Source organism: Marmota monax, unplaced genomic scaffold, assembly GCF_021218885.2.
Source record: "Marmota monax isolate L192 unplaced genomic scaffold, Marmota_monax_Labrador192_F-V1.1 WCK01_AAM20220418_F8-fsc00027, whole genome shotgun sequence".
In the NCBI taxonomy this organism is placed as follows: Eukaryota; Metazoa; Chordata; class Mammalia; order Rodentia; family Sciuridae; genus Marmota; species Marmota monax.
The window spans coordinates 6,637,730-6,661,993 of NW_026694617.1; the positions used below are offsets into that span (position 1 = coordinate 6,637,730).

General features: G+C 34.5%; 1 protein-coding gene across 2 annotated transcripts in view; it reads left to right on the plus strand.

Annotated features, from left to right (window-relative positions):
- Cftr (CF transmembrane conductance regulator) overlaps positions 1-24,264 on the plus strand; it is a 174,083-nt gene that overhangs the window by 5,696 nt on the left and 144,123 nt on the right. For both annotated transcript variants that reach the window (XM_046422533.2, XM_046422531.2), the window contains exon 2: positions 20,832-20,942. Coding sequence is in view for 1 of the 2 variants with exons in the window: in XM_046422531.2 (XP_046278487.1) it covers positions 20,832-20,942 (111 nt within the window). In the remaining variant the exon portion in view is untranslated. The remainder of the gene's footprint in view (positions 1-20,831; positions 20,943-24,264) is intronic.

Genomic DNA, 24,264 nt, shown 5'->3' on the forward strand with positions numbered 1-24,264 from the left:
TCCTCAGCCCAGTTTATTTTGAGACAGGGTCTTACTAAATTGTTTAGGGCCTCCCTATGTTACTAAAGCTGGCTTTGAACTTGTGATCCTACTGCCTCAGCTTTCTGAGCCATTGGGATTACAGGTAGGTACCACCTTGCCCAGCTGGTTTTTAATATTTAATTCCTTGCTAAAGAGAGCAGTGGAATCTATTTTTCTTAACTGCTTCATCAATATTTTATGTTTGATGTGGTAATCAAAATATCCATCAGAGCCTGTTCATAACGCAAGGGAAAACATGGTTTTACAGGGTTTTTTTTTTTTTTTTTTTTTTTTTTTGTTGTTCTTTATGTTTTATGGGAGGAAGTAGGACTTAGTGTGATAATATTCAATACATAAATGTTGAAACTTGTTTTAGAAGGTCCTTGAATGAACACTGCTATAAAATATATTATTATTGTTAGTGTCCTTTAGTAAGAACCTGTAATTTCAGTACGATAGAGCTATAATGTAAGTATAGGATTGCCAAACCATCAGGGAAGGGTGTTAACCATTTAGCATGGGGTTATATGTTGTTTGTCAAGACTTTAAAAACACCTCTGACTCAACGGCAATTTTGGCCATTTTAATCCAATGATTCCTGACGCATCTTGTGTAGGGCATTTCCCTGGATCAAAATCCCTACGATACAATGAGGTCAAAATGGGAAAACAGATTATAATAGAGGTTTGGTTGTTTGGGGACACTGACAGATAGGTTACTTTATAAATATGTCAAGTACTTTATAAATATTTCAGTTGCTTCTCTTTAGCTTCTTAGAATGAGTGTACCATGTAGTTGTTTCAGTGAGAAATCATCATTACCAAGTAGTTTTACTATAAAGCTTTGTGTCAGCAAAGAGCTTTGGTACCTTTAGCAAGAAGCCTACACAAATTCAATTTAATTTTAGACAGTTTGATGAAGAGAATTATATCCCTACAGAGCTTGGAAAGATCTGATTTTCACAACTGTATCCAAGTTGTAAGGCTTTTCAAGTTTGCTCTCTGTGCAGCACGCTATTACTATCTTTTGACATCAATAATTATTTTAAATTGTAAAGTCCTGAATGCTAGGGTCTTCTCCAAATTGTTTAGTGTAATATTCATACAGTTTTAGGACTCTCATATAAAATGATTTAATAATTTTTTTGTGTGTGTGTGTGGTAAGAATGATTCCACCACCAATGTTAGAGACATATGTATATTACACACTGATGACAACATCAACAATGCAACAGAGGCATCATTTTGATAAAAGAAGAGGGAGCAGAACTATGAGCAAAATTTTAATACAGCAATTATTCCATCATCTTCTTTGTGACCCTCATTGCTCAGTCTTTGAGAGACAATATATTTACTAATTTCTTGCTCATAATGTAAGGAAATGGTCTGAAGATTTTTGCTGTCTAGGACTGTTAGGATTTTCAGTCCTGAAGCCATACTCAGATATTTTCCCAAAGGAGCTGAGTCAGAGCAGAGTTCCTTTGTACACATGATTCGGGGACAACTTGGGGGATGCTCTCATTCATTTATTCACTACATTCTATATTCCATGCAAGGCATTAAGAAGGGAGAGGTGGATAGGAAAGAAATTGCTGTTGTCTTTATGCGACAAATTCTCTCACACCCAGAATCTCAAGCTTATAGAAACCCTCAGCAAGCGGACCTAATCCTGACTAAGGATTGCCAAGGTTTTGTTGGAGGAAATATCTCTTGCATCACACTGAAGGATGGTATTTGGTAGGAGTTATACAGACAAAGAGGGTGGAGATGAGTTAGCGAAAATTTAAATGCAGAACCAAGTGATAGTGTGTAGGAATGGCAGGAAGAGTAAGGCAACTTTAAAGAATTCAGAGAAGGTCCCTGAATTCTTCCTGAAATGAGTGACAGAAATTTGTGGGTGATGGGTCTGGAAACTCTAGCAAAGGCCAGGTCGTAAGAGGCTTGGTAAGGTTTGTTTGAGATTTATCATATTGTAAGGGAAAAGCCACAAAATTTATGAAGGGGAGTGATAGGACCATTTCAGCAAAAGAAATGATAACCTGAAAGAATGGCAGTAAGGATAGAAGGATGGATCTGAAAGACAATTGATTAGAGGTGAAAGGGGAAGCAGAGAGAAGAACATCTAGATTTGCTGATCTGAACCACAAGGTAAATGGTGTTCATTGAGTGAAGAAGTTCAACTGGAGAAGGCTTGGTGTGGGAGTGGAGACCTATGCAAACACTCTGTATCTCTTTAAAATGAGAAAGGAAATTATATGTATGGCTCAAATCCAGATAATAATATGGTTATTTGAAAAAAGTCTTGGACCTCTGAATACATTTTTTTTTCTCAAAAATATAAGTAAATTGACTAAATACTTATTACCAAAGGACTTCTAATTTTCAGCTCAAAGATAGATTTGACATGTAAAAACTCACATTTCTTCATCTGATGCCTGATAGATTTATGATTTCTATCCATAAAAGTAAATGTATAGTTAGTATATGTGTGTTGTGAACAAAAGGAATCAAAGTAAATAAATCCCGCATGGATTAATTAGATTATGGAGCCAACTTGGACCAACATTAGTAGTACAGTTAGGCAGTAGATATTTACATAAATTATTTAATTCAGTGCATAGAAGACATAACTATAATGGGATTTAAAAATTTATTGACTATATTGAGTTTATTAAACTGTTGAAATTGAAACTCAGAGGTAGTAATCCCTGTAATACCAGAGCTAAGTTTTTATGCAATGAAGTTTTATTAGCCAGAAAGATAATCACTATAAAATGAACTCATTAAAGTGAAAGTAATTACTTTGGAATACAAATGTGATTTTTTAGTTATTCATTCATTCACTTATGCACACATGCATGTGTGTATGTATTTATTTAGAGTACATATACCTGCCAAGGATATAGTGATTTAAAGACTTAGAAAAACATAAAAATTTATTAAACATTCTAATTATTCTGCTTTTGCTAGAATTTTCAAACAAATATTTTTAACAATACATTTTTTTCCTTTGTAATACAAAGCCATCATGCACAGATATAGTTTTTTACCTTTGCCCACTTTTTGAAGGGAACCAAAAATTTTGGTTTATAAAATTGTTTGCTCTGCAAAGTACATTTCATATAATGAGCTATTCCAAAGTCACCAATATTATTTTTTGACAATAAAAATTGTTTGCTGTATTATGAAAAAATTTAAAATTTCTTATGAAATGTAAACATAAGTTCATTTCATTTAGAAACATATATTTGGTTTAATCTTGGACACAGTCTTTGTGTTCACTGAATTATTAACCTAGTAACATTTCAGACTATTTGAACTTATGCAAGGCTTTGGTGATTCCATTGTTTCTTCTGCCATGAAGGGAAGTAGAAAGACTTTTGTCTTTCCTGGTTCATACTGAGTCACTAATGTAGAATGGGGTCAGATTCTGGGCTAGTGGACATGTATAAATTATTAGAGAAAAACAATGAGCTACCAAGTCTTCATTGATGAAAATTTGCTCGAAATTTAGTTGTTTTGTGGAAAGGGATAACTTGCTTGAAATGGGATAAATAAATTTTTGAAGTAAATGCTTAGGCTCTTAAAGTCAGGAGCTCTTACTTCATAATTAACAGTATTTTCTATGGTATTTGCTCAGTGCTCCTGAAATTATTATCTGCTGATCACCTGCTCAAAACATATACTAAATATCAATGTAGTTTATGTATATATATGTAATATAATACAAATATAACATGGTATATATTTTATGTTAAATATGCAGATTCCTGAGTTCTACTGTATACCTACTAAATCAGAATCTATTCAGAAAATTTCAACTTTCCAGTTGAAAAATTGGATTCATTTTGCCTACAAGAATCTAGGAACCAGTATGTCATTAAGGCCTCAATTCTTCCTCATGTTTCTGATTCGGAAAGTCTAGGACAGGACTTGATACAGAGTTCATAAAAGCTTCCAGAAGATTCTGATCCATGGTTTTAGTTTAAAAGAAAACAAAACAAATAAAGCAAGAATGAAATGATTGTCCATTATTAATGTGTTTATAGATTCTTCATTTCTTAGATCGTTAGTAAAAGATTAGAAAACAGATTTGAGGAAAAAGTCTGGGGAGAGGTAAAATCTATATACAGGATTCTAGCAAAAACACAACAAAATGAAAAACAAAAACAAAAAGCACCATAAAATGTGGGGTATGGAGTGGTTTCCATCTTCTCCCAGTTCCATTAACCTTCTTTCTCTCCCAGCATTCCTCTTTACAAGTCTTAAGAGTTCAAGGCAGAAAGTTGTAAAAATTAGCCATTCTTCAGTAAATTAACAATAGAAATAATTCAACTTGTCATGGGGATTGACTATTTTCCCTTAAGTGGTTCCTGAAGCTTTCAGCTCTGCCTCCCACTGCCTCCTAACATTTCTACAAACCAGGGATTATGCATACTATCTCCATGAATTCTTTGAACAATTCTAGATACATTCTACATGTAGGAAATATGTGGTTCAGAGAGGTTAAAGAATTTATATAAAAGCTCACCCAGTTAATTATTGTGAAGTCAGAATGTGAATTTAGATGGGTCTAAATCCAGATCTCTGTTCTTAACCAGTATATCATATTGCCCCCAAATCTAGAATGGGATTCTTGAATTACATAATTTCACTTTGTTTGATTTAGAAAACTTCTTGTCTCCAAAATTTATTCTTTTAAAATTTATTCCTTTTAAACTGCCATAAGTATAAATAATATTATTTAAATAAAACATAAGACTTAGTTCTTGGAAGGGCCAGAGAAGCATGCCTTGCACTTAATCACTGTTATTGCTTTGTATATGTCCACCTACCTTTCTCTGGTGTTACACTATTACCACTGATACTAAGTCTTCATCATTCATGTCATCCATTTTTCTATTTATTTTATTTCTTAGAGCTGAAGGAAGGGGCTGGGCCACCTGACAGATGGTTCTTCTCTTGAGTTTTGATAAATATTAGATTCTTCTAGTATAATGGTTTTTGTGAAAAACAATACTTACTTTTATTAGTGAATCCTAGTTTTCAAATGAAATATTCCATGTAACATACAAATAGAAGTGACCATAAAAGACAATAACTAGGGCTGGGGCTGTAGCTCAGTGGTAGAGCACCCGCCTTGCATGTGTGAGGCACTGGGTTCAATCCTCAGCACCACATAAATAATAAATAAAGATATTGTGTCTATCTACAACAACAACAACAACAAGACAATAACTATTCCACCAATTTGAAAATATAGTTAACTTCTCCCTTATAATAAAGGTGAAAATAAAGTTATTCTAAAATGATTTTATGAACCATTTTCTTGGACCTACATAATTATGTTTTTCACAGTGTAACACTTCTGAAATTGAGGTGTCCTTTACAATTGGTATTAAAAAACAAAATCAAAACAAACTTGTCAGTCAAAAGGCCTAGGAATAAATTGTAATATAGAAACTTAGTAATACATAAAAAAGTGTGTGTGTATTCATATATTCATGTATATTCCTATGATTGCATTTGGATTTATTTTCTTGCATTGGTTGCACCTCAAAAAGTTGACTTTTAACTTAAATTTAGTTTGTTGCTTGCTATTTTTTGAGAAGAGTTACTCTGTGATCTAGTTTTGAGAGAAAGAGATAATATTTAGTCTGAAGTTTGTCTGGCATACCAGGCAAGGTAATTATAGTAGAAGTTGCTAAAACTCAGCACTTCCCTGTGCCTTGAAATTATGCTGCCTGTGCCACAGGTCAAGGTGCTATGAATTCAGCTTGTCACTGTACCTCTATTCATAGATGTGAAAGGCCAAGAGTGATTCAGAAGAGTATATATATTTTTTACCTGAATGAAAGGCTTAGACTAAGATTTTAATTATTACACAAAAGAAGAAAGTGATAGGTAATTGCATGCCTAAGTATGTAATACTGTTAGTTTCTAAAAGCTGTGCATGTTGTTTCTTTTTGAATAGATGAGTGTTAAATTGATGGCAAGTCTTTTGATCAATGTCACCTTAGAGTGTATAAGCATGATAAGATGTTATAAAACCATCATGGTATCATCTTGTAGCTTGTTATCTATTGTCTGGGTGTTGTACAACTCTGTTAAGCTGTGATGAGAGCTTGTGTGAACAGGTGTGCTGGAAAAATGGGCGGTTAACTGAGCTTTGCCCATGTGTGCTGTAGTGACATGCTTACTTATATAATGTAGAGATTAAACAATGAAGACATTAGGCAGAATTCTCCAGACAAACAGAACTTATAGTAAATTAATATATTCAATATATATGATCTATTATAAGGAATTAGCTCATATGATTATGCATGCTGGCAAGTCCAAAATTTGCAGGGTTAGCTGTCAAGCTAGAGAACTGGGAAAGCTAATGTTTCTGTTTGGGTTCAGAGGCAGTCTGCTGTAGAATTCTCTCTTGCTTGGGTAGACCATTTTTTTTGTCTGTTTTAGGCCTTCAGCAAATTGGATGAAGCTTGCCTACATTAGGGAAGGAAATTTGCTTTATCCAGAATTCATTGATTTAAATGTTATCTGATCCCCAAATATATTCACGGTTGACACAAAATTACCCATTACCCTCTGTGATCACTTTTCATGTCTTAAGTGCCAACAAATAATGCCAAATACGGAGTAACTTTTAGTAAATGGCAAACACTAATATCAGCCACAGCCCCACATTTGTAGTTGGCATGTTTTCAACTCTCTGTTTAGGCTCTAAGAAAGTATTTCTTTTGTCTCATTTTAATTCTCCTCTCCTATGAACTATACCTGTACCTTCTGTGATTTTTGGACATCATTTTGGCCTCTGCCAATTGCATATTTTAGCTTTTGCTTTGCCATTGACTTTCATCCCCAGCTTTAAAAAATTTTTATATATCTTAAATATTCAGATTATCCCATCTGCATTGTCCTAACATGGAATTTCCATGTTGCTTAGGACCAATATACTGTACTTTCTAGGGATGCTGTAACAAAGTTCCATAAACTGGGTGGTTTAAACAACAGAAATGTGTTATGCTGCAGTTCAGCAGGCTGGAGATCTGAGACCAAGGTGGTGGAAGATGTGGTTACTTCTGAGGGCTGTGAGGGAGAGTCGGTTTCATGTCTTTCCCTTGGCTTTTGGGGTCTCTGGTAATCTTTATCATTCTGTGAATTGTAGAGGCATCACCCTGAGCTCTGCCTTCATCTTCACAGGGTGTTCTCCCTGTGCGCCCATATCTGTGTCTTAATTTCCTCTTTTTATAAAAGTAGCCATCATGGTGACAAGGGAAAACTCTGATGGCCTTACTGTAACTTGATTACTCTGTAAAGATCCTATATTCAAATAAGGTCACAAACGTTTTATGGGAGACAGTTCCATGTTTAACAATCAAGAACTGTCTTCAGGAGCAGAATGAGATATGGAAGTATTTTGAAACTGTAGAGTTCCATACAAATACCAGGTTACAGTAATGTGAAACTTATCAAACTGTGTGTATCTCATATATGATGGTACATAAATAAAATGTAGATAATACAGAGAATGTCAAGTGACATGATACAGAAACTATCAAGGAGGGTCATAATAAAGGAGACCATTTGTTCTTGAGAAGAATGAAGTGAAATTTTGGTATAAATCTATTAATAATAGGATGAGGGTCAAATATTAGGAGGCACATATTAATAATGAACAGTGTCACATATGAAAACATTTTATTGAGAATTAGTCTTGGAGGGAAGTATTAGGATTATGAACTTTAAGTTACAACTCATGAAAGGGGAGGAAATGTTATCAAAGAATGATCCCTGACCAAGTAGAGACCACCTCACATTTGTATCACATTTACTATAGTCTTAAAAAATGTTTTGACTTTTTTTTCTTTTTTACTTTTAACATCTTTGATCAGGAGTAATGGCAAAAAAACACCTATTTGCAGTGTGTATATTCACCTGGGGCATACACATACCATGTTTGTAGAATAAATTAAAAACTTAATTCATTCAGTTTCTAGTCTGTCCAAGGCACTGAACAAGACAATTGAAGTAAGAAGATAAATATTACACCCATGTTATCTTCAAGAATATAGTCTTGCCAGGCTTGGTGGTACACAACTGTAATCACAGCAACTTGGGAGGTTGAGGCAGGAGGATCACATGTTCGAAGCCAGCCTGGGCAACTTAGTGATACTCTTTCTCAAAAGTGAAAAAATAAAAAGAGCTGGGGTGTAACTTAGTCGTAAAGTGCCCCTGAGTTTCATTCCAATACCGGGAAGAAAAAAAAAGATTTCCATTTTATGAGGGAATTTGTAAACAAAGTATACTGTGGTTACATAGATCCAATACTTAAAAAAAAAAAAAACTGAATCACAATTATGCACCATGCTCTATGGTAGGTATAAGGGACAGACCTGGAGAGAGAGGGAGGGGGGAGAGAAAGACAGAGAGAGATTGATCTATGAGGTGTTTCTCCTTTTAGCCTTATAGTTATGGGTGGGGGTAGCATGGAGGATTGGTGGACAAAGGAATAAACAAGCTGTGGAAGAGCTCCCAGAATGGTGCAGAATGGTGCACATGGGAGGGAGGTTAAACCTAGACTGAAGATAGGCTCATTGGGGGTTTCTTGTAAATAGAGGTCAGGTTTTATCTCAAGGAAGTCATGCATTTTTCTTCAGTGTGACCTGTCTGAACCAAAGAATGCCATGCCTGGTGATGGCAATAGGAGAATCCTTTTAAAAATTAAGAACCACCTTATTATCAATGGTTTTATCCAGTGGGAGCTCCTGCAGAGTTCAAGAGGAAGAGAATCTGGCTCAGTGTTTTCTTTAAAGTTCATTTTCCTAAAGCACAAATGGAAGTAAGAGATCATGACATTTTGAGGTCAGAAAACCTTCCTGAATGGCAATAAAAACGATTTACACTAAACCATCATAATTTGTGTTATGATTTTTGTTTTTAGTTACCTGATTGCCAAGGTGACCATTTTGAATTCTTAGATTGCTTATTAGGAGAAAGTAACAAATCAGTCATTCATTATTGTATGTTTTTCTCTTGAAAAATATAGCAATTTAGTTTTTATTTAAATAGATCTTTACTCAGCTATATATTGCTTTTATTAAAAGAAGACATAAAGATTAAATGAGGGGGATTTAAAGTAAGGTTCTTGCAATAGCATTTCACTTCTATGGTAAGCCTTGGACTAATTTCTATATCCATTCCCTGACTGTGTCTTGATTTTTTTCTGGAATTCAGAAGGATGCAAGGTTGGGTAAGGATTAGGTTATTGCTGCTGCTCTCCTTACCCACAACTCTGGGGAGCTTTATTATTGGTGCCTCTCCCAGTGATGTCAAGACTTTAAGATAATGAAAGTATAGCTTTGCTCCTCCAACTCAGAAACAGGGATTTGAAACTTAAGTTTGGAACCATGCAATGTGTCCATATATATCCTTCCTTTCTCTTTCCTGAAAGGGGAAGAAATGAAAGAAGATGATAAATTTACCTTTAATTTGCAACACTCGGCAATTTTTCAAGAAGATGATACAATCACAGCAGAATCTACAAAGGGTTAAAATGCAATCACTAATCAAATCCCATGTTTAGTTGGAAGATAGGAAATCAGCCACAGCTGAGAACCCTGAACCAAAAGCCATGGTGTTCTTTAAACCCTTCTGAAAAATAATCCTGGGTAACAGTTATACAAGGGTATCACAGAGCAAAGAACATACACAAAGTGGGGCAAGAGAGATTAACACAAATGAAAAAAATTCCAGAATTGACTGATTGGTCATATGGCTTGATGATTCCAAATAGCGTCCTAGAGAGACCATCTTTATTACAACCAAATTTATAAACTCATCAACTTTGTCTTCTGATGTATCCTCTGTATCATTGTTATCCTTGGAGTATTAGTTCTTAATCATATTTATCTTATATCATTTCTGAAGTTGCTCCTAGCCTCCATTTGACCATTTTAATCATCAAGCAAAATAAGTAAATAAATGAAAATCTTCAAACAAGTTATCTTGGAATTATTGTATTTTTAATTTTTTTTAAGTTTGTGAAAAGCAGCCTTGAGGTACTGCATGACAAGTATCATAAAGGACTTAATAATTAGTGATTTTTAAAATACAAATGGCAAGAGATCATTAAATCACTTGGATGTTGAAAGCCATGAGAAAGTCTAGCATGTGTTTTGCCTCTTGAGCTTATATCAGATACCTAACTTCATTTTCCAGATAATTTCAGAGGATTTCTCCCCAAAAGAGATATGATCTCCACAGTGTGAGAAACACCTTTGAAGAGAAAAGTGAAGTAGCTTCAATACCAGATGTTGAGTTAGTTCCAGAATGCAATCATGGCTTGAAAAAGAAGTGGGTTTTTCTCTGCCAAGGGACAGAGAAGTTCCAGTGGTGTTTATTTTGGGTCCTAGTAACGGTGTCTGGACAAGTTAGATGAACAAAGAGCCTCAATACAGGATTTAGAGTTTTAGAAAAAGGGATGGAACAAGGCCAAATAAATGGAGTAATTATAAAGCAAATGTCAGCAAAGTTAAATCTCTGCATCATGTGGAAGCTCTCTCTATCACTCATGTGAAGTATGTTTTGTTCCTACCTCAGGTAGAAGACAGATGGAACTTATGTTTCTTCTTTTCCTTTCAGCTTCCACTAGGGATGCTTGAAACTGTCCTCTAGAATGAGACTAACAGTAACAGTGCTGATGTTCTGCCAGTCACACAAGTTTCCCTCTGTAAGCTTTTAAAAATGCCTGCCAGTTATTACCCAGTGGCATTTCTACCGTAAAATCTTAAGGCCAATCTATTTCCCTTCTTCCTTATTTTCTTGGTTTCAAATATGTTTTGTATTGCCAATGGAAATACAAATTAGAAATTAGAGAGCAATGGTATCACTTGTCTTTCTTGGTTAGTAAAGAGCTCCTGAAAGTGAACTCAGACAGGATGCAGCAATTTCATAGGGCATTTAATCATTCTGTCTTGCCAGTTGTTCCAGCTACAGTCAGTTTTGTGGCTTTCTTTAGTGGCTTCATGCCCAAATAGACTAAAAATCAAACTCACATCATGGGAAGACACTCAGTCTGCTTTTCTAGAAGAGACCATAAATCACAAGGTTGTACCTTCTGTTGTCTTTCATGAGAGGTGGGTTTTTTGGTAGCATTGATCACTGTTTCACTAATTCCTTGAGTCTCTTAAATCCAAGTCATAGAATGAGTTAGGCATGGCTGTTCAAGTGGCCTTCAATGCCAATGTTGCATATTCCTTGTTTCTTTAGAATACTATCACCATTAACTACCCCTCAATTCATAATAGTTACGGAAGTTACATTCCTTGCTTCTGGGGATCAGGAAATAAACCACTTACACAACTCATGTTTAATGGTACCAATTCTTTAATCTCTCGTGAGCTTTGTACATAGCCTTAAATCTTTTCCAGTAGCCACATAAGCATTAACATATTTGACAGGACTTAGAGTGTCAAAGTTACTGTAAAGAGAATTCTTTTTTTTTTTTTAATTTTTTATTGTGGGTTGTTCAAAACATTACAAATTTCTTGACATATCATATTCCACACTTTGATTCAAGTGGGTAAGAGAATTCTTTTTACCAGTTCTAGAAGTATCGAATCAAACATTTAGAAAAATTCCAAAATGAACACTGGCAATTGATTTCTTTGTGAAGTTATTCTTATTTTTAATTCTAATTAGTTATATATGACAGTGAAATGCACTTTGATACATCAAATATAGATGGAGTATAATTTCTCGTCTTTCTGGTTGTACATGATGTAGAATCCCACAGGTAATATAGTTACATATGTACATAGGGTAATAATGTCTGATTCATTCTACCAAACCCCCTCCCCTCCCTTCACTCCCCTCTACCTAATGTAAAGTAACTCTATTCTTCCCTAGCCTCCAGTCCTTATTGTGAATAAGTATCCGCATATCAGAGAAAACATTCAGCCTTTGTTTTTTGTGGGTATGGCTAATTTCACTTAGCATGATATTCTCCATTCATTTACCAGCAAATGCCATAGTTTCATTCTTCTTTAAGGCTGAGGTATATTCCATTCCATATACCATATTTTCTTTATACATTCATCTGTTGAAGGGCACCTAGGTTGGTTCTCACAGAAGAAATATAACCAATCAACAAATATATGGAAAAATGTTCAACATTTTTAGCAATTAGAGAAATGCAATCCAGAACTACTCTTAAGATTTCATCTCATCCCAGTCAGAATGGCAATTATCAAGAATACAAACAACAGGGACTGGGGATGTGGCTCAAGCGGTAGCGCGCTTGCCTGGCATGCGTGAGGCACTGGGTTCGATCCTCAGCACCACATAAAAATAAAATAAAGATGTTGTGTCTACCGAAAACTAAAAAATAAATATTAAAAAAAGAATACAAGCAACAATAAATGTTGGCAAGGATGTGGGGAAAAAGGTACACTCATACACTGCTGGTGGGAGTGCAAATTGGTGCAACCATTATGGAAAGTGGTATGGAATTTCCTCAGATAACTTGGAATGGAACTACCATTTGACCCAGGTATCCCAATCCTTGGTTTATACCCAAAGGACTTAAAATCAGCATATTACAGTGACACAGCCACATCAATGTTATTCTTAATTATAGCTTTATTGGGATGTAATTCACATGCCAATTTACAAGTATAAGATTCAATGAGTTTTTAGTAAGTTCCCCAGAGTTGTGTTCACCACCACCATAGTCAACTTTGGAACACTTTAATCACTCCAGGAAGAAACTGCATATACATTAGCAGCTATTTCTGGAGCCCCACTCTACCTCTTCCCTAAGCAACTACTAATATACTCTCTGTCTCTATGGATTTGCCTATTATGGAAACTTCACATAAATTGAATAAAGTATTCTTTTGTGACTGACTTCTTTAACTTGGGGCAATGTTTTCAAGGGTCATCCTCATTATTACATGTATCAGTGCATCGTTCTTTTCTTTTGCAGTGATGGGGATTGAACTCAGGGCTTCAGGCATTCTGGACAAGTGCTCTACCACTGAAAAAAACCATCTAGCCTATTTAAATTTTATTTTTGAAACAGGGTCTGGTCTCTCTACGTTGCCCAGGCTGGTCTTAAACTTGGAGCTCCTTCTGGCTCAGCCTCTCAAGTAGCTGGGATTATAGGTGTATGCTACTCTACTTAGCTCATCCTTCATTTTATTGTAGAATAATATTCCATTTGTTGAAATATCCCTTTTATTTATCCATTAGTTGATATGTATTTAGACTTTTCTGATTTTTGTCACATAATAATAATATTATGAATATTAGAGTACAAGATTTTTTATGGACATACATTTTCATTTTTGGGTAACACATTTCTTTTGGGTCTATACCTAGGGGTAAAATTGATGATTCTTAGCAAACTTTATGCTTATTATTTTGAGGAATTTAAAAATTGTTTTCCAGGATATCTGCATCATTTTACTTTCCCACCAGCAGTGCATGTGGGTTAGAATTTTCTCCACATCTTTGCCACACTTATTGTTATTATTATTTTTTATTATAGGCCATTTTATTATGAATGAAGTGGAATCTCATTGTGGTTTTGATTTGCATTTCTCTAATGTCTAGTGATATTGAGCATCATTTCATGTACTTGTTGGCCTTTTGTTGTATATCTTCTTCTTTGGACAAATGTCTATTCAGGTCTTTTACTTATTTTAAATTGGGATTGTTTTTTAATTATTGATTTTTGAGTCCTTTATATACAAGTCTCTTATCAGATATTTATTTGAAAAAGTTTTTTTTTCTCCTAGTCTGTGGATTATTTTTCCACTTTTTTTGATTTTTTTTAAGTACAAAAGTTTTACATTTTGATAGTGTCCAATTTATCTGTTTTTTTGTTGTTGTTATTATTGCTTGTGCTTTTGTTGTTATATCCAAGTATATGCTGCTTTTGAGATTAGTTTTAATATGGCAAATTGAATACAAGAATAGGCTTTGGTGTTATGGTATTGGTTATTTATTTTGCTGTTTTATTTTTTAATTCTAATTCTGTCATTGATAAATTGTTTAAGCATCTTCAGCCTCAATTTCTGATCTGTAAATTGGCTACCAAAATTTGGTACCAAGATTTATCTCTGGAGTTATTGTTGTGGATTTTGGAAGAAATATTGTATATGAAATAGAATTTTTTATGGATATCATAATACTCTATTAATGTTAACTATTATTACTGTTTTAATCCCAATAATAAACTCTATTACTCTGAGAATTAAAGTAAAGCCAAGCAGTATATTAAAAAAAGCACATAATAATGTGCAATTGTAATGTTTTATAGTCAACATTGAGTTTGGCTCCCATGAAAGCCAGGTAAAGAGTCATGGTACTTACCTTCAGAGGATCTGCAACTGAGATGTAAATCTATTGGAAGATGAGAAAATTTCTAGTGTATTTGAATTAGTCTACCCAATGTAGTTTAGAGTAATTTCCTTTGTTCCTTAATTATTAACTATTTCATGGGAAAATGAAAAAGGCTACTAGTCTTTTGGTGTATTACTATGTCAGTGTTTGGAAGAAGTGTCATACAAGTGGAGATTTGAATGTGCTGTTTTATTTCATTTTCTTTTATTTGGCTAGTGAAATATAAAGTACTGTTAAGTACCATGGGAACATGATTGTTTTATACAAACAAAATCATTTTGACTTTGAAAAGATCTGATATATGACCTTCAGAAGTTTTAGCAGATGAAAATGTCAGATGCCTCTGTTGGATTAATAAGTCAAATGTCAAATGGAAGATGATTATAAGCTTTAATTATGTTGCTTTTAGAGGACAAGTTTTATGAAAATCAAAGCTTTAATAGTGGCTATAATTAACAATTTTTTTCATTATAAGCAATAACAAGGAACTCTATAAGAAAAAAATGAAAGTTCTATCTTAAGAAATGAAACAAATTAAATATAATATCATGTGTGTGTGTTTTTTTAAATAAATAATGTGATAACTTTATTTTTCCTCCAATAAATATGAAACCTTTTATAGTTAAGTGAACGGGAACGTATGTCTGCATTGCTAGGGTTGTTTTTCAAACTTAGTTTAACACTTGTAAATTATAACACTCTGTATACTTTATGGGTCTTTTCTACCTCACCATTAATAATTAGCTAGCTTCTGTTAGAGATAGTAAGAACTTTGAAAATGGTCACAGTTTCAAAGTAGCCCAACATAAATCCATTGTCCATATACAGTGCTAGTTATGAAAGAAAGAGAAGGCAAGGTCAGCTGGGGGTGAGAGGAAAAGATGATGGGGATATGGAAGGCAGAGGAAAGCCAAGCAACAGTTGTTTTTGGTTGTTTCAGTATACTTGCTCAGGTATACCAGGATGTTCAATGATTTCTAATGAAAGGAATATCGAGGTGAAATTCCTGACTCTGCACTCTTGTACCAGGGACTGTTTAAAAGAAAAACTGGCTGGATTTTTGCATTAATTAATATTATAAAATGTTTAAGTACAGATGTCTGGAGGTTTTGTTTGTTTTGTATTTACAAGACTGGCTTTAGGTAGGCTTGGACAACTTCTTAATAGGCCAGATTTCATTCTGTTTACTGGTTTAACCTCAGAGAATAAAATTTTTCTCTAGGGTGACTTAGTGGTGTCTGCCAAGCAACCTAAGGTTAATGAATTTTAGTTTTTATATATGATCTTAGGCTAAGTGTCTATTTTAGGACACAAATATAGGCTTACTGTGGTGAAGCTGCCAGAAAATACTAATTAGTAGTAATGATCATAGGTGGCAACCTTGGGTCTTTAAACTGCTGAATTTATTTGATTTGATGATGCTGGGTTATGGAACTCTTGATGACCAAAAACAGACATCATGTTGTAATTTAACTTATTGAAATGGCACAGATAACAGTGGAAGCTTTTTATAAAAGCAACTCACAAATTGTGTTAATTTGAAATGAGTTAGCAATTCATTTATGGGAATGCTCACCAGATCTTAGATATGAACCAAAGAGTTTTGTTTCTAGGAGATTGAAAAGATATAATTTCTTAAAAATGCTTTTTGTTATAGTAGTGATATATAGTAAAATTCTACTTGCTTGTGAAGTCAGTGTTATATTTTAATAATTTCAAACATGTTAAAATTACAAAGTTTACTAATAGGTAGAACACATTATCTTTCTCAATAAATCTTCTACAAGTCCTTTAATTTCTGTCCTCAGTGCCATTACCTTTGTTTGCAAAAATTCAGACATTTGACAGTGGTTTGCTACAGCTGGTTTTTTTCTAACTGAGCCAATTGTTAACATAGTTAGGAAGTTTGTAAGCTTGTTGTTCAACATAACCACTATTAAATATTAAATTCTTTAAACTTACACTTATAAAACCTCAGAATAAATAATAAAACCTCAGAAGTTCTCACTTTCTAATTATTTTATTATCTGTGCTATTGAGGTTATTTATGTTCAATGTATCTGAGTGGTAAACCTACCATATTATAATATGCAACTGCATATCTCTTTCCAATCTGTTCAATGACTTCATATTGGTAACTTGAAATTGGTCCTAGTGAGAGTATTTACATCACAGAAAATGGCCAATGCCACAGGTCATTTTTTTTTCTCTTTCTTTCTGAAGAAGGAATTGTTAAATTTTATTTGCCTTCACATCACTACTTGCAGCTGGCTAGCTTTTGTTCTCTCTGCTTTCAATGCCTCTTCCCAAATGTATGTCTAGCACAACTAATCATACTTAATTTTCTTAAATAGCAAAAGCTAAACATGGTAAAGGAAAGAATGAAGTCAAAAGAAATGTGGAAAAATCTAGGCTTTGACATTTAGTAATTCAGACAAGTTTAGCATATCTGAGCAAGATTTTTCTCCCTTTTTTCTCTACTCACATGACAAGCTTCTCACATTAAAATCACAATGTACTCATGGTTGTAAAAGAGGCTTGAAAAGTGCTATGCAAGGTTTTACTAATAGCAAGCTTTTGTTTTACCTTTTTTACTTCTTGGCTTAAGTTTACCAAGGATCATAATCTAAATCCAACCCTAAATGGCTCTCTCCGTTTTCCCCAGCCTGTCATTTATATTTCCAACTTCACCCTCCAGTATGTTGGTCGCTGGGATGCTGAGCACTAGGTGGAGGTACCATGCCTTTCTCAGATGGTGCCAACTGCAGACATGGTGTGATCCTGGTGATTCTTGTCTTACGGCATTCAGATGGGCCTCCTCTATTTTCATTATTTTTCTCCAGGAAAAATGACCAATGGATCAGGCCCAGCAATGAAGATTGAATCTAATTATCACCTTTTGTTAAAGAAAGCTCTTGTTTAAATGCATATTTGCAAGTTAATGAAAAAAAGTGACATTAAGAATCACATCACTGATATCCTCATTAATATCTTAGCAAGAAATGATTGATAGAATTACTTAATTTTAGAGCTGGGCCTTAATTCATTTAAATCATTTATTTTTAATTTTTTTTAAAAAATTATTTATTTATTCTAATTAGGTATATATGACAGCAGAATGCATTTTGATCCATTGTCCACAATTGCAACACAACTTTTCATTTCTCTAGCTGTAAACAATGTAGCATTGCACCATAAGTGTGGTTGAAAGACAAATTTTAGAAATATCAGGAACATAGGGTGGTCCCTGCAAAAAGAAGCCAGAGAAGAAGAAATGTGAAGAAGAATCCAGGCTCTTAATGTGGAAGTGATGAGGTCAGACATGGAAGGCCATCTGCAAAGTTTTGCTGTGTACTAATATCAAAATCTTTGCATATGGCATTACACTCCATTTTTTTTTTTTGCATTTTATTTTATTTTTTTTAATTTTTTATTGTTGGCTGTTCAAAACATTACATAGTTCTTGATATATCATATTTCACACTTTGATTCAAGTGGGTTATGAGCTCCCATTTTTACCCCATATACAGATTGCAGAATCACATCAGTTACACATCCATTGATTTACATATTGCCATACTAGTGTCTGTTGTGTTCTGCTGCCTTTCCTATCCTCTACTATCCCCCCTCCCCTCCCCTCCCCTCTTCTCTCTCTGCCCCCTCTACTGACATTCATTTGTCCCCCTTGTATTATTTTTCCCTTTCCCCTCACTTCCTCTTGTATGTACTTTTGTATAACTCTGAGGGTCTCCTTCCATTTCCATGCAATTTCCCTTCTCTCTCCCTTTCCCTCCCACCTCTCATCCCTGTTTAATGTTAATCTTCTTCTCATGCTCTTAGACCCTACTCTGTTCTTAGTTACTCTCCTTATATCAAAGAAGACATTTGGCATTTGTTTTTTAGGGATTGGCTAGCTTCACTTAGCATAATCTGCTCTAATGCCATCCATTTCCCTGTAAATTCTATGATTTTGTCATTTTTTAATGCAGAGTAATACTCCATTGTGTATAAATGCCACATTTTTTTTTATCCATTCATCTATTGAAGGACATCTAGGTTGGTTCCACAGTCTTGCTATTGTGAATTGTGCTGCTATGAACATCGATGTAGCAGTGTCCCTGTAGAATGCTCTTTTTAGGTCTTTAGGGAATAGACCTAGAAGGGGAATAGCTGGGTCAAATGGTGGCTCCATTCTCAGCTTTCCAAGAAATCTCCATACTGCTTTCCAAATTGGCTGCACCAATTTGCAGTCCCACCAGCAATGTACAAGTGTACCCTTTTCCCCACATCCTCGCCAGCACTTGTTGTTGTTTGACTTCATAATGGCTGCCAATCTAACTGGAGTGAGATGGTATCTTAGGGTGGTTTTGATTTGCATTTCTCTGACTGCTAGAGATGGTGAGCATTTTTTCATGTATTTGTTGATTGATTGTATGTCCTCCTCTGAGAAGTGTGTGTTCAGGTCCTTGGCCCATTTGTTGATTGGGTTGTTTGTTCTCTTATTGTCTAATTTTTTGAGTTCTTTGTATACTCTGGATATTAGGGCTCTATCTGAAGTGTGAGGAGTAAAGATTTGTTCCCAGGATGTAGGCTCTCTATTTACCTCTCTTATTGTTTCTTTTGCTGAGAAAAAACTTTTTAGTTTGAGTAAGTCCCATTTGTTGATTCTAGTTATTAACTTTTGTGCTATGGGTGTCCTATTGAGGAATTTGGAGCCCGACCCCACAGTATGTAGATCGTAGCCAACTTTTTCTTCTATCAGACGGCGTGTCTCTGATTTGATATCAAGCTCCTTGATCCATTTTGAATTCACTTTTGTGCATGGCGAGAGAAAGGGATTCAGTTTCATTTTGTTGCATATGGATTTCCAGTTTTCCCAGCACCATTTGTTGAAGATGCTATCCTTCCTCCATTGCATGCTTTTAGCCCCTTTATCAAATATAAGATAGTTGTAGTTTTGTGGATCGGTTTCTGTGTCCTCTATTCTGTACCATTGGTCCACCCGCCTGTTTTGGTACCAGTACCATGCTGTTTTTGTTACTATTGCTCTGTAGTATAGTTTGAAGTCTGGTATCGCTATACCGCCTGATTCACACTTCCTGCTTAGCATTGTTTTTGCTATTCTGGGTCTTTTATTTTTCCATATGAATTTCATGATTGCTTTCTCTATTTCTACAAGAAATGCCGTTGGGATTTTGATTGGCATTGCATTAAACCTATAGAGAACTTTTGGTAATATCGCCATTTTGATGATGTTAGTTCTGCCTATCCATGAACATGGTATATTTTTCCATCTTCTAAGATCTTCTTCTATTTCTCTCTTTAGGGTTCTGTCGTTTTCATTGTATAAGTCTTTCACCTCTTTTGTTAGGTTGATTCCCAAGTATTTTATTTTTTTTGAAGATATTGATTACACTCCCTTTTTAAAAATTCTGAATGGCCTTGCTAGGGTATTTGTTCCTATTATAAATTTATCTTTTCTCTCAGGACTAACATGCTCCTTTTTGAGTTTTGGTGGTTTAATAGGGCATTTTGATGCATAACCAAATGAAGTGCCAATGACACCAGATTTTACAATTCTCTGGAACAAAGAAAGATGCTGAGGGAAAAAACATAATTTAGGGAATAATTAAATGCAAGTTTCCTTTCTTCAATAGATAAGTGAAATTTCACCTGAGGGAGTTCTCATTCTCTTAAATTTTATTTAGAAATGTTTCTTTGTCCATGATTTATTTCAAAATTTTCACCTGTCTCTTCTTCTTTCTTTTTAGATTTTCTTATTTCTGAAGATTATTCTGCCTTATCCATAATAGTTAGAAATGATATATCTGAGAATACTGGGGTATTCTGTTTAATTATTTTCCATACCACTATCACTGATTTTCATCACAAATTGTTATTTATTAGATGCCTAGAGGACAGCCATGTAACTATAGTGGAGTGAGGTAAAGAAACATAAGAGAGTTACAATTCCTACTCTCAAATGATGATTCAGACATGATAATTAAGTCCACAAATTTATATAAACTACTCACTCCAGCTATAGTCTGTTCCTTTTATATATAAGTCATTGCTGAGTACCTTGTTTTAGAGTGACACAGTTATGGAAGATGATAATTAAGTATCTGTTCTCTGTTTATCAGTCAGGTTTTGTTTTCCTTTGGGAAGTATTGTACCATCATTATTCCTGATCCCTTCGACAAAGAGATGGTCACATTATTTAAGCAGTGTTGATGTGAATTTTGTTATTTATATAAATTGACTTATTGTCATATTTATGCATGTCTCTGGTACTATTCATATGCCAGAAGATTTAAATTGGTATCAGATTCCATGTCTATGTTGGAGACCAAATCAAAGGAATACTTATATGTGCTCTGCCTCTTTCTGTTTTAGCTGGACTAGACCAATTTTGAGGAAAGGGTACAGACAGCGCCTGGAATTGTCAGACATATACCAAATTCCTTCTGCTGATTCTGCTGACAATCTATCTGAAAAGTTGGAAAGGTATGTACATGAAGATTATTATTAGTTGAAGAGATACAGTCATATTATTAATTACTTAGAGATATAAAACTAGCATTTTAAAGGACTTAATTCTTAAACTGGCACATTTAAAATCAGAACATTTTATAGGCTCACTAAAATCTTGACCAGTTCAAGAATTAAACAATGAAATCATGAAAGAAAGCTAAGTATTTGCTTGAGAAATGACTTATTTTTGCAGAAAACACATTATTTACATTCTGAGAATTTATGTCTTTTTGAAGAGCATGAGGTGGATTTTATGAAGACTAAAGCAACATCATTAAGAAGCAAATCATGTATTTTTGCTTCCAAAATCTTAATATGTGAATTCCAGTATGGTTCCTGGGAAATCTTAAGGCAATGGTTATTGGATATCAAGATGTAAAAAGAAATCATATTTTTGAGTACCTATTACCAAAAAAGCACTATTATCTCCATCCTATAGAAAAGTAAACTGAGGCTTGAAAAGATAATGTCACTTTCCAATGAATAAATGATGGGGCCATGATTCCAACCTAGGTCTATACTGTCCACCTGTAGAAACACTGTTGCCTACAGTGAAGAACTTCCTAGAGTTCCCCTTTTGATGAGTATTGGTCAGGACCCTTTTGATTGCCAGTGATGGAAACCAAATTAATAAGTTTAAGTAAATAGAGGGAATTTATTGGCTCATGAAGTCAAACCATGTGAACATCTAGTTAGCTACCTGGCCTTAGGGAATCTGTGGAACCAAGGTCTCAAATATTACCTGGTGGCATTTGCCTCATGCTGATTTAGTCTCTCAGAATGGCTTTCTTCATGTTATGGGTCCTTACTAAAAACTCATTGCTTTCCCCTTTATACACCAGAGAGAAAAGAGCACTTTGCCCTTGGCTGAACAGGGAAAATATAGAGACTCCAAAATGACATGCTCACTCCTTGGACTCATCACAGTAGTGAATGAATTAGCCTGGGTCTTGTGCCAGTAGTCCAGTGTCTAATACCAGAGAGGGAAATGGAATTAAAAAGGAAAATGTACCTGCCAATTTATTGACCAAAATTGAAAAGTTGGATAAGGTTTATGCTTTGTTTACCTTATTTTAATTAGATTTATTTCCCCTTTTTTGATATTTTCATGGCAAAGTAAGATATCAAAACTTATTTTTCTTGATTGTATTTTTTTTCAAAAATATATCTAGAAGGAGTAGCAAATTCATATTTCCAAGACCAAGGGTCAACTTCCATTATTGAACACTTGTGTATAAGTGTCATGAAGGTATGGATTTTTTTGTTGTCATTGTTGTTATTGTTGTTGTTGTTGTTTTTTCTGTTTTGTTTATGATGCATCCTCAAGTGCCTAGAATAGAGCCTGTCATAAAGTTCTACTTAATAAGTATTTGTTGGGTAAATGAATAATTGAATGTGAAATGCAGCATTATATAGAAACATTGTTGGAGAGATGAAATATATAAAGAACATAGTGTAAGTATATTAGCAAGTTCAAAATAATATAGATTATACAGTAGATCAACCAACAAGTCCTAAATGAATGCTGAAAGAAATATTACTCAGAGTAGGGTTAGGTTCATTGAAAATGTGTGATCTAAATATATTTTTTGAAATGGCCAAATTTTTTGAAGAGGACATACACTTAAATCTACAGACTATCTGGCCTAATATTTCTTTTCTTCTCAGTTTCATGGCACCTCCTATTTTAATTCAATCTTTGAATTAAGCAATTTTGTTTCAGTTCAACAACTCTATGCCAGTTTAAGTCTATAAATTCTACCTTTACTATTTTTGCTTTGCTCTTTGAATCACTTCTTCACCTTGTTATTCTTATAAAATTGGCATGTGGAATTTTCAAACTTTGAAATTTGGAAATAACGATATACCATTTATACTACTTGATACCTCTGTACCTTAGGGAGTGACCCTGGCCTCACAAGTTGTATCTGTCTTGTGAGCAAGACCCCCAGATGGTTTCCATGTGGTTGTGGTTGAGGTTGAGGTCCAATAGCCCCTCTGGCTGAATTTTGTGACCATGGAACTGAAACCTCTACATCACTGCAGTGTGCAAACCACATATTCATTCTGTGATTGTAATTAACATATGGACTTTATAACTATAGAACTTCTGCCCTCCTGATTCTACTATGGTGCTGCTGGAATGTACCACCTTAGTCTTGTTGCTAACTCCTCTCAGTCTATAAATTATTCAAGTGCTACACATTAAAAAGTTCCCCAACCTGGGTTGGGGCTATAGCTCAGTAGCAGAGTGCTTGCCTAGCATGCGTGAGGCATTGGGTTTGATTTTCAGCACCACATAAAAATAAACAAATAAAATAAAGGCATTCTGTCCATCTACAACTACAAAAAAAAAAAAGTTTCCCAACCTGACCTTCCTCTCAGTTACCACTCCATTCTTTTTCTGTTTCCTTTCATAGCTAACATTTCTCTGTTCTAGTCTCTATACTTCTTTACCATCTATTTACATCCCCGCTTCCAGGACTTTGGCTCCCACTTTTATCATATTTCTAAAACTACATTGACCAGAATCAGCAGAAACCCTTTACTCATAGAATATAATTATACTTTTCTATATTACTTCACTGTTGTTCACTTCTTCATCTTGAAGCTATTTCTTTGGTTTATATTCCAACCCTCCTTCCTGGTTATCCCACTGGATACATTCCTGCTTTGATAGATAGAGGGTGATTCTGCTCCATATTTGATATCTTACCCTATTTTGAGTTACCATATACTATGGATGAGAGGCAAGATACATGCGTGTGAATGAAAAGTGGGAATGAGTGTGGGAGGCAGATGGGGAAGGGTGACTAGGCTTTATAGATGAGTGGTAGTTTAGCAACCTTTTGGAGGAAGCTACAATTTATGCATAGAGACTTCCAAGCTTGTCTTTAGATCTAGCTATTTTCTCCCTTTAAAGTGAAATAGAACTATGTCTACTTATGGTCACTTGATAGTAATGGGAATAGCCATTGATAAAATGCAAAGCCTTTATCTACTTCTTTAGTTGTTGCCTGTAGTTCATAAATTTTTTTTCGTTACCATCTAGTTTAACAATTAAGATGAAAGTAATAGATAGTTTATTCCCTTACAAAGAAAAACAGGAGTTTTATTAACAGAGCTCAGTGGCAATAGCTTAAAATAAATACAGTCAACTGATGTTCCTATAATATTTTTGTAAAAAAATAAAAATGTATTGATTTCAGATTATCTAATTCTGAATGCAAAATTTATGGTATTCTTTCCTCATTTTTCAAAGAATTTTACTCTGATAAATGACTTCAGTACTTGA